The sequence below is a fragment of the Calonectris borealis genome, chromosome 3 (genome assembly GCF_964195595.1).
Source record: "Calonectris borealis chromosome 3, bCalBor7.hap1.2, whole genome shotgun sequence".
Classification (NCBI taxonomy): Eukaryota; Metazoa; Chordata; class Aves; order Procellariiformes; family Procellariidae; genus Calonectris; species Calonectris borealis.
The window spans coordinates 34,893,941-34,910,715 of NC_134314.1; the positions used below are offsets into that span (position 1 = coordinate 34,893,941).

At 43.6% G+C, this 16,775-nt stretch overlaps 1 protein-coding gene across 1 annotated transcript in view; it reads left to right on the plus strand.

Annotated features, from left to right (window-relative positions):
- Nucleotides 1-988: 988 nt before the first annotated feature.
- The window catches only part of KCNQ5 (potassium voltage-gated channel subfamily Q member 5), a 300,311-nt gene continuing 284,524 nt past the window's right edge, over nt 989-16,775 (plus strand). Inside the window, exon 1 of the mRNA XM_075145320.1 lies at nt 989-1,344. Coding sequence (XP_075001421.1) covers nt 989-1,344 — 356 coding nt within the window. The remainder of the gene's footprint in view (nt 1,345-16,775) is intronic.

Consider the following 16,775-nt stretch of genomic DNA (forward strand, 5'->3'; position numbering starts at 1 on the left):
GCCACAGCTCGGGCACCGAGCGGCGGCACCGCTGCGCTCCGGCCGCACCGCGCCGGGGCCGGAGCCGCCGGGGACTGGGGGGGAGCCCGCAGGGAGGGCAGCCCCCGCCGCCGCTGGGATTTGCTCTCTCTCCGCCGCGGGGGGCCGGGGCACGGCGGAAGCGCCAGAGCGGCGTGCGGGGCTGCGCCGCCCCCTCGGGGGGACACCCGGCGGCTCGCCTGCGCTGCCCCGCCCGGGCCGGCCGCGCTCCCCGCCCGCAGCGGGGTCCCGCCGCCGGCCGAGCCTCCCCCGCGCCGCCGCCGAGACTTACGGCAGTTTTGTTACTTTCTCGGACTTAAATGGACATTTCCCGGGAGCGCGCGTAGCCCGCGGGCGCCGCGTCCCGCCAGCCGCCTGCCGCCCGCCCCGCCGCGGGCACCGCCGCTGCCTTTGCCGCTTGCGCCCCGGGACGCGGAGGCTCCCGGCAGCGCGGCCGCCGCCTGCCCCCGGCGGGCCGCCTTTCTCGCCGACTTTCTCCGCCGCTGGGAGCGAGAGCAACAGCTTGCCCGGCCCGGCCGGCCCAAGTGCCGCGGGAGGCAGCGAGGGAGCGGGCGGCGACAGCCACCGCCGAGCCGCGGCCCGGAGCCCTCGCCCCCGCGGCGTCTCCGCCAGAGCTGCGCGGAGCTGCCCTCCCGCCGCCCCGTCCCGGGCCGCGGAGCCACGCCGGGCGGCTCTGCGGGGGCCGGCGGCGGGGCGCCGCCGCCCGGGAGGAGAGCGCGCCCGGGGGGGCGCCCGCTCCCTCGCCGGGGCCCCCGCGAAGCTGCCGCAGCCCGGCCCGCCGCGCCGGGCGCCCAAAGTGGCCCGCGCCCCCGCGCCCCGCGGGCGCCGCCCGGAGACCCTCGGCCCCCGCTGCCTCCTGCGGCCCGCCGCCGCGGGGTGCCTGGCCGCCGCCGCCCGCGCCCTGCTCCGCCGCGGCCCCGGCGCCCGCCCCGGCGCCCGGGGTGATGCCATGCCCCGCAACCACGGCGGCGGGGAGGAGGGCGGCTCCGCGGGGCTCTGGGTGAAGAGCGGCGCGGCGGCGGGCATGAAGGATGTGGAGTCGGGCCGGGGCAGGGCGCTGGCGAGCGCGGCGGCCCGCGGCGACGGCCTGCTGCTCTTGGGCACCGGCGGCGCGGCCGCCCCCGCCGGGCTGCGGGAGGGCCGCCGCGGGAAGCACGGCGCCCGCATGAGCCTGCTGGGGAAGCCGCTGTCGTACAGCAGCGGGCCGAGCTGCCGCAGGAACGCCAAGTACCGCCGGCTGCAGAACTACCTGTACAACGTGCTGGAGCGGCCCCGCGGCTGGGCCTTCGTCTACCACGCCTTCGTGTGAGTACCGACCCGCTCCCCGCTCCTGTCCCGTCCTGTCCCCCGCGCCGCCGCCCGCACCTGCCCCCGGCCAGAGCCGCGCCGCGCACCTTCCCTCCTCCCCCTCCGCTCCCCGAGCATCGCTCCGCGGCCGGTCCCCGGGAAGGACAAGCGCCCCGCCCGAAAGTGCCCGGGAGGCATCCGCGGAGGCGGGGGAGCCGCTGCCACCTGCGGCGCGGCGCTCCGCGGGCGACGGAAAAATCCGCGCAGCCCTCGGTGGGAGGTGATGGGGCGGGGGGGGAGGCTCGGTTCACCCGGGCAGAAAGAGCCAGAGGAGAGCACGGCGGGGAGCACATGCTCGCTTGTCTCCCGGGCGCTTGAAGCCGCCGGGTTGCGCGGGGGGCTGCGCGGCGCTCCCCGAGGTTAGATGGGGCGAGGGGTGCCGGCCGCTCCCAGGCCCCTCTCCGTGGCGGCGGCGCGCGGTGGAAGCGCCGTCGGTTCCCCCGGCGGTACCCCGGCGTGCGTTTTGCTTCGCGGACACCGAGCGCTGCGCGGTTTGAAAAGTTAGCGCCGCGGAGGCGCAGGGCGCGTTTCTCCTCCCGCGTGTTTTCCGAGCGCCCGTGGTTTCCGCCCCGTCGGGTGTGCGGGTGGCGGCGTGGGCCGCGTCGGCTTCCCACGCGTGTGCTCGCCTCGGGTGCACGGCGCCGCGGGGTGCTGCGACCCGGGTGCGCCCACCTGCCGCTGGCAGCGCCGGGGCCAGCCCCGGGGAAGGGCGCAGTGACCCGCCGAGGCACTGACAGCCCACTCACTCCGCTCCTCCGGTGTCTGTCATTGCTGCGCGGCTTCTTTTAGCAAGTGACGACTCCTGTCGCCCTCGGTGTGAACGAGAGGGTGACTAAAGTACACGTCCCGAAGCATCGCTCTGTGGAGAGCGGTGCTGTCACCACGCTGCCGGACTCGTGCTGCTTTACTTGGAGAGGGTTGCCTGGGAGAGCTGTGTGAGGGGGACCTGAGGCTGTAACTACTGAAAGTAGCCCCAGAGTCAGTGGTGTTCCTTAGTTCATTAGCAAGCCCCTGTTTTTACGGGTTTTGGTAATATTCGGGGGAAAGGCCCGACTCAAAAGCCTTTTTGGATGGCTGGGCAAGACGTGCATTGCACTGGATCGTAGTCCTAGATGAAAACGTTGCAATAAATTACAGAGGAAGGATGACAGGCATTGCTGCATCAGGGATATAATACAAGGTATTTCTATGTTTGACTACAGAAAATATACTGTAAATAAACCAGAAGATTTAATTGATAGGCTGTAGGTAACTATATTTCCATGATAGTTGCTGGAATCAAGCTAGCGGTTACAGAAGCTTCAGTAAAAAAGCAACTGTTCTCTAAAAGCTGTCTGATAGCATAAAGAGTCCTCCTCTCCCAGCAGCAGGGGAATCCCCAAATCCTACTTTAATAAAAGTTTTTGCCAAAGACATGACAGTCTGATTAATAAGATGCTTTGTGGATCTACTTTAGTAGATCAAAATTGCTATAGATCACAAGCAGTAGAAACATACTTAATGTTATATTTTATTCAGTAAAAGGATTTTCGTCCACTGAGATCTGCCCATTCTCTCTGTCATTCTCAAAAATCAACTTTTGCAGATTGAACTTTCTTCTTGGAGGGCATTTATTTGGTACATTTTGCTGTTTGGGTTCTTACAGGTGTTATCCTGCAGTGTAGATGGATATTAATTAATGATGTGAGAATCACCGAAGTATTTACCAGGAATTGTCTTACTGCAGTGCCTGAAGTTGCCATACAAAATCCGTAAATTGTAGTTTTGGACCTTTCTCTTTCAGATCATGGTGAAAATCTTTAAAACAAATGAAGTTCAAGTTGGAAATAAAGTTGACAAGTTTAAACCTAAAAAAAAAAAAAAGAGTAAATTTCCAAACAGAGTGAAGTCATGACACAGCAACACTGTAAACAAGGAAGATTGCCAGCTGCGTTTAGATAATTGCCTGCATAGAAAGAGTGCCAGTTTTAATTTTTAATTGCAAATGGCAATTTTGGCAGCTGTAAATGCCAACATTATATCTTTTATCTGAGCAGATCTGTGTGAAAGAGCTTGAAACGTTACTGTAATATAAAGGCACCTAGTAATAATATTACCTTTAAGGATCTGTCACTGCTACAGTGTTCAAGGGGCGTTTGAAGTTCCGTTGGATTTCAATTTGACAGCCATCCTCATTGCCAGTCTATAAATTATTTTAATGTATTTATATAGTTCTGATTTAATGACTGCCAGATATTCAGATAGTATTTTTGGTGTTTCAGGCTCAATTTTTTCCAGCCACCTGATCAAGTACACTTGCATCTTGAAGAACATGCTTTCTTAGAGAATTAAAAAAACAAAAAACAAAAAACAAAAAAACCCAACTATTCGAAAAAAAAAGTCTTGAAGCAGACAAGTAGCTTAGAGTTGCGGAGACATTACTAAGTACGTGGATGAGATGTCTGCTCCTACCTCTGCTAAGCTATTCTTGACTGCAGTAGAGCCCTTTATAGCTCTGTACTATTTCTGTTACAGGAATGGGCTATCTGGTGTGAGACCTGCTGTGTAGATCGTTGGTCTCCGGAAATGAAGCACATTCTCATATGCAGGTTGAAATAATGCAAGGGTGGTTTCAGAGTTTCAATTTAAAGTCTTCAATCTAGAAGTTTATTTAGGTTTGCCTGTTTGTTTTTGAAATAAGAAGTGGGAATTAAGCACCAGTTAGAAATAAGAAACCATCCCTGCAGTGATATTTTCATTTCTCATTTCCATAGGGAAAAGCACTTTAGAGCTGAGAATTATGCACAGTTCGCTCTTCTTTTTTCTTTTTGCCCTTTCAAATAAGACAGAAAAATAGGCCAGCCACCTGAGGAGCGAGTGCTGTGACCTATATTTAGAAGTCAATTGGTTACTTTATTTGTAAATATAAACTTCCAAAAGGCTGGAAAAGACAGCTGTTCTGCAAACTTCTGCTACTAGAGGAAGGATTTACTCTTGAGCAAAGGCCTTTGACTTCAGTATAGTTGTGCTGGGGAGTAGAGCCATAAATTACACATTTCTTGGCTCCTTTTTGTGAACCTCAGTAGTTCTTTATGTGGAAGCCCTAGTTAAAAATCTGAGATCTTCACAGAACGTTTTTGAAAAACTGCTTTTCAGATACCACAGTCTTCTCCTCTTAATCATTCAGGAACACCAAAAATATGAACCCTTATAAAATCAGAAAAGAACATTCATACCATTTGTGAGTAATGAGTCAGTAACTTAAACTCCTGCTAGTAAAATATTTATGCCACAGCACATCACCTACACATGGAGCATGTCAATATTTAACATGCGCGCACCTACATTGAAATGCTGTGATATTGTAACTTTTCAAAAGCATTGTCTTGGGATGTCATAGGATTTCTTTCTGTTGTTGCTGTTGTTTATGTAGAATATGTTGGATTGTTTGGTTTGATAAAAATGTATAGACATTGCGTTCGAATGATCAAAGCGGAATTCCAGATTTGTTGCAAATTTAACTCTGGGTTTCATCTTCAGTTGTCATCAGGATTTTGTATTATTTTCATTCTTAATTGACATTCTGAAAAAGAGAAGTTCAGAAAAAAATACTACTCTTTGATACTGTTTATACTGGTAGGATATAATTAGTTGCATAAGTTTCCTAATTTAACATGTTGGATTTATTTCAGGAATAATAAAGTTTCTGTTTCTTACTGACTTCTTCGTAATATATGCCATGCAAACGTCTTTAATGTTTGTTGTGGGGATATCTGTGTCTTTACAAAGCCACAACCTTTTGCTCTGGAAGCTTCTGAATCACAAATCGCAGGACTGGATGCGTGTACAAGGCCAGTATCCCTTTGCATTACCTGTATTGATAGGTTTCCACGGGCATCCTCTGTTGGCCACTGCTGGAGATAAGATATGGTGCTAGATGAATTTAAGAGCTTGTATGATGTTCTTCTTGTTCTTTGTGTTATTGATGGAAGAAGGCTGAAAAATTATTTCTGAAAAAAATCTAATGACGCCATCAAAAATTTAACTAGCTATTTTAGTTTCCCAGATCTGCCGGGAAGGACATAGCTTACTAACGATCAGATGGCTATTGAACAGCAGCGTCTTTGCATGTGAGCTAACAGCGCTGCATCATAGTGTGCCATTTGTATAATTAGGGAGGTTCCACATTCTGATTAGAAAAACAATAATGTGCAACAGCCTAAATACCTGCTATCAGAAAGTAGGAGAAATGATTTTATGTCTTTATTTAGCCATTTCAGGGCATCTAATGAACTCTTAGGTTCCAGGTGCTCTGTGGGTAGATCTATGGCTTTCATCTTTTCAAGAACCATTTCAGAGTCAGGGTCTGATGTTGTTAGGATAACAATATATTTTTATATGCTTTAAGAAACAAATAACAGAATGATATTTACAAATAACAAATAATGGGCTTGACAACATAAATGATACGGCAAAGCAAATCTTACTAGGTACTAAGGAGGTAAAAACGTAAAACTCTAACTGTAACACCTAAACTTCAGTAGGCATTTTCTTTCAGGGAGGGATAATGAATGGTGGTGGATATTTAGACGCACTTCAGTATAAATCTGCAGCGGTTTGCCGCATCTGAGACTGACTGTGATTCTATATGTGTGCATATTTCTCATTTAAACGTTGTTAGGCAGGGACCTTTGGAAGTCACCCAGTCCAACTGGAGGACACACTCTTCCCAGTCGTGTCAGCTGGGCTTTGTCTAGACAGGTCTTAAACTTCACTGGATGGAGGTCCCACCGCCTTGCTGGTGAGCTCACTCTTGGTGAACTTTCTGTGTTCTCATATGGTGAAAGAAATTGCCCAAAATTACAGATTTTGTCCAGGGGTTGGATGATCTATGAATACATAATGTAGCATTAAATATGTGCTGTCTCAAAGGAGTAATTGTTTTAGAGGATGCAAGAAAGATTTTAGAAAGATTTTAATTCCTGTGAGACAGTATTTGTGTGACAGATTTTCAGAGTAGGCTCTAGACGATAGCTTAATGAGCTAGACACCTTTTTTCTTCCCCAGTGCTTTTTAAGTTTCTGCGGTATTTGGCTTTTTAAAGCAAAAATAAAAGTCATGATATCTACACAGGCTTGATGCTCTTTCCATGCTCCAAATCTGACTACATTTTTAATAGCTATTGACCCTGTTTTGCTGTTGTTGTTTGTAGCTTAATTAAGTTTCCCTGATGAAAGTACAATTGAACTAATATTTTTGCAATACTTGCAAATAATTTCTAGCATCAACCAAATGGAATACCAACGATCATTCAGTCTATTAATAATGATTTCCCTATTCATGAGAATAAACATCATTAATATATTTACCAATACTTATAAAAATGCAGTGAAATTTTTCATAATAGTTTCAGTGGAAAGGAAAAGCACATGGTTTGTAACTTTATTAATCTTTTTATGGAGAAAATAAATAGAAGGAAAAACTTTTATTCCTAGACAATGTAAACTTTGACATTGCAAATAAAACTCATTGCTGTAAGGTAGTTGTTTCTTAATAATTCAACGGTAAAACTTAATTGCCAAGCGTTTAACATTTTTATATGGTTCATAATTCCATTACCATAAATGTCTGATGAAAATTAATGAAATTTGCCACTGATTTTAATTGAAGCAAAAGTGAGTCTTGTGCACACAGGTAAAAAAAAGGGAGTAGAAAGCATAAATAATAATATCTAATGAAAAAATCTTTAACATGTATACATAATAAACATCATTTGCTACATTATTCTTAATGAGGCAGATGTTTATTCTTACAATAAATGTTGCTTTTTCCCTTTGCAAACCATTAACAAAACAGAGCATGCATTCTTGGCTTTTTTAATTAATGCTGGTGTATTGAGATTTACTGCTAAATATGTATTATATAAACTGTACTGAGTTTGGGGACACTTGTGTTTTTTTCTCCTTTTTTGTTTTCTCTGAGAGGTTTTTTTTTAAAGTTCGGTTTACAGATTTCCTGTAAGAGAGCAGATGTAGATTACCCAAGGGATTGCCACCACAGGTCAGTTAAGGTAGAAAATTAATCAGCTGTACAGTTTATCAATTGCAAAATAATTTTAAGCAGTTGCTGTGCTCATGTGCAAAGTAAACTTCCTTTAAAGATATTAATTAATAGTTCAAAGGCTGTCTTACAGGTCAGCTGCACTTAATCGAGAAATATTTTCCATTTTCTGTTGAGCATTAGATTTATCTTGTGATAGCTGTCTGAGTTGCAGTGTAATTGTGTTACAGGAAGCTCAGCAAAACGTTCATCACTTTGGGCACTGAAGTGTAGTCTCAGGCAGAGTCTTCTACTTGAAAGGCTGTGTGATTACTTCTTAATATATACAGCCTGGTCCAGTGATTTAGAGGTGGAGACAGTCCTCCAGCTAGATGTATCTGAATTTCTCTGGCCGTCACCCAAGAAAATCTTCAAACATAAATGTGTGTATTTTCCTTAACAGAGATGGACATAAATATGTATGTAAGCATTTTCTTGAAGAGTGAATGAATTTCAAAGACATGGAGTACCTGCAGCTTCCTTTCATTATTCTATTGTGCATTCAGTGGGTAATTCACTTTTTTCTCCCCACTTGTATAGAATGAAGTTTAACAAATGAATCATGCTCTTAAACTGATTAGAAATAATGAAGAAAGGAAGTTCTGTACCTGCCCACTTCTTGATTTAAGCAATGTATTCCTGTTTGTCTTGGCTTCCTTCTTGCTTTGAGACTCCCTAGTTCAACAGAGCAAACATATTATGCCTTTCAAGATTTCTGCAGAGTTTTAATTATTTTATTGTAGTCATACTTGATATCATGTGATAGCAACAGCCTGGTGCCAGGAGTCAAATACGACCAAACCAAGAGAGCAAAATCTTACTGCTTTGAGAGGAAAAAAATGCTACACATTCAGATGCCTCCCTAGTTCACTAGTGTCATAGATGAGAGCATCTGCCCACACCCTTTTGAGGTCATTCAGTCAGAAATAGCATCTAACTTCTCCTAGGGCATTAAATTTAATTGCTTTGTACGGCCTAAGCTCATCCATAACCATGGTATCTGAGAATTACCCATTAGAAGCAAATGCACAAATCTTCCTCTTCCAGGCTCTGGTGGCAGGAATGCACTTAAAAGTTACTGCTGGGGCCTTTCTAAATAAGCTTAAGGATCCTGACGTACTTGAGAGGGCCTCTTGTGGGAAAATTAAGATGAAATATTGTTTTGGATGCACTTCTGTTAAGTAGTGGGGGTGGAGGGCCACTCATTCTTGGCAGTCAGCTTGGAAATGTAGGTTGGTCTCCCCAGGAGACAAGTCTGTATCAGTAACCGCATCTTTTCAGTGGCATAGCTGCCACGTCTTTGGAGAATGACAGGTGATGGCTCAGTGGAAGCTGGCATGGTGAGGCTGGAGCAGTGTCCGCACCGCAGCCGGGGCTGGTGAGCAGGTGATGTCCTCTTCCCTTCAGGTGGCTCAGCACCGGAGAAGGGGCATTGCCGTGTTGCCAAGAAATCACCCAGTGAACTCATCAGCTTGAAAAACTTTTTTACATCCAAGAAAGTTATGCTGACTGAGGTTAGTAGTCGTCTCTAAAATCATTAGGAAAGAGATCTCTCTCTCTGTGCAGTTGATACTTGCCTGTAGAGTCAGGTTTTTTCGCACGCATCAGCTGAACCATCGCCACAGGAAGGAACACGGTCTTGCTCTTTGTTGCTCTCTGCAAAAGGATGTGTATAGGTGGCAGGAAATGTAAAGCAGTGTGTGTTTGAGGGAGTGAGCTACTTACAGGTATCTGTGCAACGGGGAGGAAAGAAGAGCCTGTGCTGGCAGTTGGAGGGCTTTTCTTAGACCTGTCCCTCAGACCCTTCTGAAGTGCAGCTGGGAGGCAGAACTTCTCATGCCTTTGGCCCCACCTACTTGTTTTAACTAGAAATGTTAATTAAATATTGGGTTTTTTGAGGAGGTTCCAGTACACTTCCTGTGCAGTATATAGTTAGTTGCAGTAAGTGTGCATGCTCTCAAGTGATTTATTCAATTGCTAGTCATTTAATCTGTGGATGTTTCTCCCTTTGAGAAGATGTCCTGACTGCATCTGTAGACTGAAGATGAAGCAGAATTTAGAATAAAAGAAGGACAGCTTTGCTAACATCTGTGGGTGTTGTAAATTTTTATATAATAGAACAGTTTCTTCAAACAGACGTATTTCTATCCCTTTAAGCTTAGAAACAATGGATTTCATTTGGTGGTTGGAAATACTGTCTGGAAAGAAGTTAGCCTTCCTCAAAGGTCGCGCTGACTGCTGACTAAACTCGTGATTTGGCTTCCGCAAATAATCTGTTTGCCGGGGTATTGGAATTGAGAGATTATTGTAGGCAGTGATGAGCCAGGTGGTGATCCTGAATTATAAATGCTCTTTGGAAGGAATTTTGATTTTCATCCTGAAAATGCTCGAAGACATACTTTTTAGTGGTATTATTAATAGGCTTAGGCACTTACATAATAGTTAGTAGAAATCATGAAAGGGAGCATTGATAAAAGCTCTATGTTTCAATCAGGGATGATGGCAAAAACCCATCTGAATTCGAGACATGTTTATAAAGCTTCTGAAGTTATACTTGAGAAATTCTTGTATGGAGGGATGAAGGCCTATCCTGAAATCTTCAAAGCTACTACATTATATATGTGCAGGCACTCCACATGAGATTTCGCTCTTTGGTGTGGAGAAGAATTCTGGAATCGGGAGTTTCGGATAGGACTTTGGCAATGCTACAAAATCATAAACAAAAAAGGGGGAGATGTGGAGAAGAATTAAGAGGTGGCCTAATGACTACCAGCTGATTCAAGAGCAGAAACAGGTGAAGGGAATTGTGAGCATGTGATCGTTGCCGGAAGGAAGATATAAGGGAGGCAATGGAGGGAGACAAGGGAGAGAGGTGTGTGTGAGAGAGGGGGGAGAGAGAGAGAGAGAGAGGGGAGAGAGGGGAGAGAGCGAGAGAGCGAGAGAGAGAGCGAGAGAGAGAGCGAGAGAGAGAGCGAGAGAGAGAGATGGTGGGCTGCCCTGTTTTGATAAAGGCTGTGCATGTATGCCACACTTTGGAGATACTACGTAGGGAGAGTTATGGTGAGAGCACTCATAGAATTGCAGAGGCAGGAGATGTTATCTAGGTGGGAACAAAATCATCAAGGTGAGGGAGAATTTATGAATATCTACTTGACTGTAACAGTACTTGACTGATACTGAATATTACCTTAAAGTTAGAAATGTGGTTGTTTTATATTAATAATATGGTTTTAATTAATATTTTTCCCCTTTTATTATCTGCTTTCTGTAGAGAGAAAGATGAAGTACCAGTGTGAATCAATTTATCGGATTTATATATAAATAAAACATGGTATTGATCTTTACATTTTCTTCCATTGAGGTCTTGACCCTGTGTACAGACCTGAGGAAATAATCATAGTATTTTTACTACAGTATGAAAATTGTATTCACTATGTGATTGTATTTCTGATTGCTTTTCCTTTGGTAAATATTTGTGTATTTGAGGGGTGGGGGGTGCGTGCACATGTTCTGGTAGCTAAAGTGAAGAAGAATCTGTTGACTTTTTATTCAAGTCCAGCAATGACCAGGTTTCTCTTTAGATTTAAAGCCATAGCTTTCAGTGTTTTTCTGTTTTTTCCGCTGGTATGGTGAATAGCAGCACGATCCGTACCTGCAACATAAAGTTGCCCAGTGGGCAGTAGGAGATAAAATCGACTCTAGACTGCGGCTGATCTGGGCGATGGCTGTTGTCGGTTGAACTTGTGGCAGAAGTAACAATCCTTGTGCTATCTGCACCCTCCTTGCTGAGATTGAGCCTCAGCTGGTTTATTCCCATCTGGGTCCACTCTCCGATGGAGCTTTGGTCACTTTTTAGCTGCTCTTGCGGGTCGTTTGACGGGAAGGGATGAAGCTGGGTCAGCGCAGTGCAGCCCAATCTCAGACCTCCAGCATGGCTACACTTGGCCAAGGAGGAAAACCTGAGGAGGTGCATGTGAAATTCCAGTACTTCTGAATACCCTTTAGCTCAGTCAGAAATAACGATCCTCAGGGACTTTTTCTTCAGGAAGGAATTCAGTCAGTCTTATTCCTGTTCAGGGAATTTCTCCTTGAAACCATGGCTGAGTTAATGATATCCATAAAATATCAAAGACATCTAAAGATATGATAATAATAGATTAAATGTTGTTATTGCTGCTGTTCATTAATGGGAAAGCTGGAGCTGAAGTAGCTGTACCAAACTGAAGTGCGATACCACACCAGTGTCAGAAGAAAAGTATTTACTTGGAAAAATCCTTTGTACGATTTTGCTCTCCAGTATTTTTTCATCTGCTCATATCTGTAAATTACCTCACCACAATGAAAGGTCATGGCATTCTTTTTGGCTTGCCTTATCACCAGCTTTAGGAGTTAATCATAAATAATGTAATGGATAGTGACTGAAAACTCAGATATATATTAAGACAGTGCAAATAGTGACATTTCAAATACAATCTGTATCTGGAAGATAAAATTAACTAGCAGAGTGCTCAATATTTAAGAAATAAGATTTTAGGAGATTTTGATTGTGTTTTTCAGGTTTATTAATCCCTGGCAAAATTGTATGCTTCTCGGTCTTGAATGTAAAAGAAGCAAACCTCTGTGAAATAAGACTAAAATGAAAATGATCCTGGATGAAAACATGAACACTTGTAAATATTTTGAAGTAACTTAGAGAAGACTCAGTCAAGAGATCTGGAGTGTATTTGATTTTGGGAATGGCATAAGTATATTAGGGAGGTCCACTCATCTCCCAATACCTACATTTAGCATCCTGCAATGAACCAGTGTTTGCCTTCATCACAGGCGGGCGCGTATTGCAGAGCTGTGTCTTACGAACACAGAGGGTATCTGCTGTATTCAGTATGTTGCGATGGCTCAGTAATAAAGTTCTGTCTTTCAGCCTTGTCTTTAAACGTGAGGCATACCGTAGTGGATACGTGACGTTGGCAGGTTATGCTGTTCCAAGTATGGATCTGTGGATTAATTTCAAACTGAGGGCTGCCTTGCCTACCTCTAGAGGGTGTGCAGGTGACGGCAACAAATCACTACACATACAGTTCATACTGTTCTCTGGCAGGAGGATAAAACTAGCAGTCGAGCCCTGGGAATTGCTGGCTATGTGTTCTAAAAAAATCATTAACATTTTTAGTTTTATTAAAAACAATAATTAATGCAGAATACTGGCAAATTGTTAGAATACCTTGTAAAAATGATGGCACACCCAGCCACAGCTCTGCAAGATGCCACTCACTAATCTGCAAACTTCTTTCATGTAACAAATGCAGGTGATGCAAGTTCATGATTAAATAATACCAAGTATTCATATCAATTTTGTTCCTGGGTGTTCTAGTTACCTATCTAGCTATCTGTCAGTGTCTTTGATGCTCTTGCAAACAGTGAAAAATCTGTCTTTTCTCTTGGAATAATATGGAAAGGCAACACAGTGGCATTGGTCAGCATCATAGGCAAGAGTGTCAATTCTCCCCCTACGTTTTTCTAAATTACCACAGACAACAGTGTCACTGTCTTTTATTCAGGATGGTAACCCAAGCATCATTGTTGAGATGGACCTTTATCATTCCTAATATGATTTCTGCAGTTGGACTCGATCATCTTAAAGGTCTTTTCCAACCTAAATGTTTCTATGATTCTCTCTACCTAAAATCTCAAAGGTATGACCTATCTGTTGCCACAGCTCAAACTATCACTCAAACTCTTAATATTTCAGTTCTTGCAACCTCCTTCTGTCTGGTCTCAGCAGTGTGCTCTGAGCACTCATCCCTGTGACTGTATAACCCCTGCCCCTCAGCCCAGATTTAGCCCCCCTTACTGCCTAGGGAGAAAGTTATTTGTCTTAACTTTCCATAGCTGTAAAAATCATCTGGCTGGTTAATTTTTAAAACTACATTTATATCTGAGTAACGAAAACAGAAAGGCAACTTTGCATGATTCGTTAAGTGGAAAAAAGAACAAATGAAACTGTTCCTTTTTGCTGGGTCTGACAACCTCAGCAGCATGTGATAGAAATGCTGTTCATTCAACAATAAACTACTGACAGCGGAAGACTAATGTGGGTGCATTTCTAACTTACTGCAACTAAACCCAACTTCAGCAAACCTGTAACTAAAACTGTGGTGTATTTTTTTCCAGTCACTTTTTGAAAGTGACACTTACTTTGGCAGCTACTGAGCTGTTACATTAGCTGGGAATTTCACTGTGTAACGATTTTATGAATGTTATATATCACATGGTTAATGAGAGTTTTCTTCCTGCATTATTTGGCTTTGTCTGAAGATACTGAGTTAGAGAAATGGATGACTGATGGAAGAACGAGCAGAATGGCAACGCAGCCTCCCCGCACGCGGCAGGGATACCAGCATGCAGATGAATTAATGGTGGTGAAGATATGCCTCGTCTTATGACTTTTTCTGAGGTTGGGAGCTAAAAAACCAACAGAGATTAAGTGGCCGATAGAGACTAGTAAGAACATGGGGAGAATAGTCAATGGGATGCCCTGGGAGAACAGATGGATGTCAGTCTCACGGGTTCTTTGAAACAGGCTGTTGTCAAAATCCTAGGGCTTGACAAACTTTGAGAAAGGTAGACATGAATTGGAGTAGTTTGTTTTAAGGTATGTTTTTATGAAGCTGCTTCTCCTAAAACAGGCTTCTGCATCTGCATACTTTTGCAATCTGTAGTATGGAATGAGGATTGACTTAATGCTCTTGAGCTAGTTTAATTAATTTCAACTGATCACATTGCTGTGATATGATCACTGTGTCTTTCTGGACATTCTACCAAACTTCTAAAGCCTTGTATAAATTTTGCACAAATTCTTCAAACACAGGGGTAGGAAAGAATATTTTTGCTTGTGACCTAGGATGGAACAGCAATTCAGATCTTTGCAACTAAAAGTCTTAAATAGTTTTTCTACCTTACCAGCTAACCTCTAGATGACAGGTGTTTAAGATGTATATATATTGTGTCTAGTGTCCACTGTGTCTGCTCTTTCAGTTCTGCATTGGATCATTCAATACATTGTGTTCATTAAAATAGATCCTAGAATTTGTTACACACACACAGAAGTCTTCTGGTTGTCTTTTGTGTTTGCCTTTGTAGTGCCTCAGAGAACGTGCTGGGAAAGCTAGAAATGTATGACCTTTTCTTTCATGCAACCATAGCAAACCGAAGAGAACCCACACATTCCTGAAACCTCACCCTTGTTCATGTAGACACCTTTGTCTTCCCCTGAGAAGACTGGCAGCTCTTTTGTCCTGAGTGGAAAAAAAAAAAAAAACACTGGAAAAACATGGTTATTCTTTTTTTTAATGTGGAGAGTCATGGCAAGCTTTTGAGTCTGAAGTGAAGTGTTTCTAGATTATTTTTCCAGTGGAAAGGTGAAGAAAAGCTGCTTTTTCTTCGTAGCAGATTTCAGGCGTTTTCTAAAAAGCCACTCAAAATAAAGACATTAGACTTCCCTTTGAGTGGCTTTTTACTACTCTGCCAGTCAATTTTTTCTTCTTTTGGTTGTACCCTGTTGGTTTCCTAAGGGACTAATGATCTTTTCCTACCTCTGTGCTCTCTGATTAACTCAAGTCCTCCCTCAGAGGACCATGGAACGGGAACCGAAGGGCTTGCTAATGGTCACCCTTGTAAGAGGACCCTGTGGACATTGCTGAGAGTTGAAAAGAGCACAGCTTTTATCATAGTGGTTTATTACCTTTGAAATTTCAGCACCAGCCTGGCATTCAGCTCACGCCATTTTGGGCTTTCAGAAAACTCTCTGATGCATTCAAGCATGTAGAGGTTTACAGATATAGATATAGAGAGATATATATATATATAAAAAAGTGCTGACATATATTGCTGTCCCCATTAATAAAAGCAGAGAACATGATTTATATTTTGTTGTGTCAAACATTAGTACTTTTGGATAGAGAAGTCTTTAGCAGGTACAAATGGCAGGCCAAATCCTAAAGCTGTTTACTAGCCATTAATTCCAGCCTCAATCCAGAAACTCTTACTCAAGCAAAATACCGGTGAAGTAATAGGATGCTTTATCTTTGTATTCATGAATTTTCTAAGAGTGCTGTGTAATTTAAAGAAAATTCTACTTCAGGTTTCTATCAGTACCGTGTCATTGCTGTCTTGTGCAACTTCACGAGTGATCGCTTATGCTGCGTGAACTGTGGTATGTTATATAGTAAATCACCTGCAGTTGCAATGGATCACAATATGCTGTAGACAATGTTTTTAGATCTTTGCTTTAATCATTTGCGATGAATAACAGAGATTGTGTAAGTGGCAAAATACTTTTCCTTGAAAAGTAGCCATTAAAATACTACTGCAAAAGCAACCATAGAGTTTGGAAAATGATATGGTACAAAATGATGTATTTTGGTAGATACAGTTTTACTCATTTCTGAAAATGATTGTTCACTTGCAGGCATGGAAATCTGGATATGTTCCTAATCTAAAATCAATAGGAAATACTTCAGTTGTTCAAATAGCTCTTAAACATATTTTAGTTTGATAGCTGATTGTATGTTATATTTGCAGCTTTTATGCAAAGCAGTGTTTAATAGCAGAGTTTGCTTCATAATGAATATAGATGATGTTCTTCATATTATCAATCTAAAAAACCCCATGTATTCATATAATGCAGTTCATGTTAAGTTGCCACATTGCTTGGAATTTATTGCCACGTTGCTTGACACGTAGCTATCAACTAAAAGAATTCCTTGCAACTCAAACTCAAGACTTACCACTTCCCATTTAGAAAATGACCTTACAAATTAGTCAAATGACTGGATTAGCAAGATTATAATGGTTCTATGGAAAAGCAGCTATTAATGGAAAGTTCTCAATACTGGCATGGATCACTTACTGGTTTCTCCTTTAATGGTTTCTCCTTCTCTGGCCATTGGACTAGATGATCATTGTAGGTCCCTTCCAATTGAAATAGTCTATTCTATTCTAATTGCTGTCATCATTGTCTATGTAGGCAGTGGTTATCAATGACTATAATTGCTTTATAGTTCTCAGCTCCATTCTCTTACTGTTATGATTAATTTTTAACTTTCCTAAAATTTAGGCAGAAAATATGTGAGGATTAACCTACTATTTTGTTTTGTACTTTGTCTAGCAGCTTTGTGTAAGTTGCTAATTATTAATGACCGCCCTTGGGGCATGAAAACAAATATCCTAACATTCTCATGATGAAATATATTTTCTTTTGAAATCTCTGGGACCAGATTTGGTCCAGTTGATTTACATAATTTACTTGCATA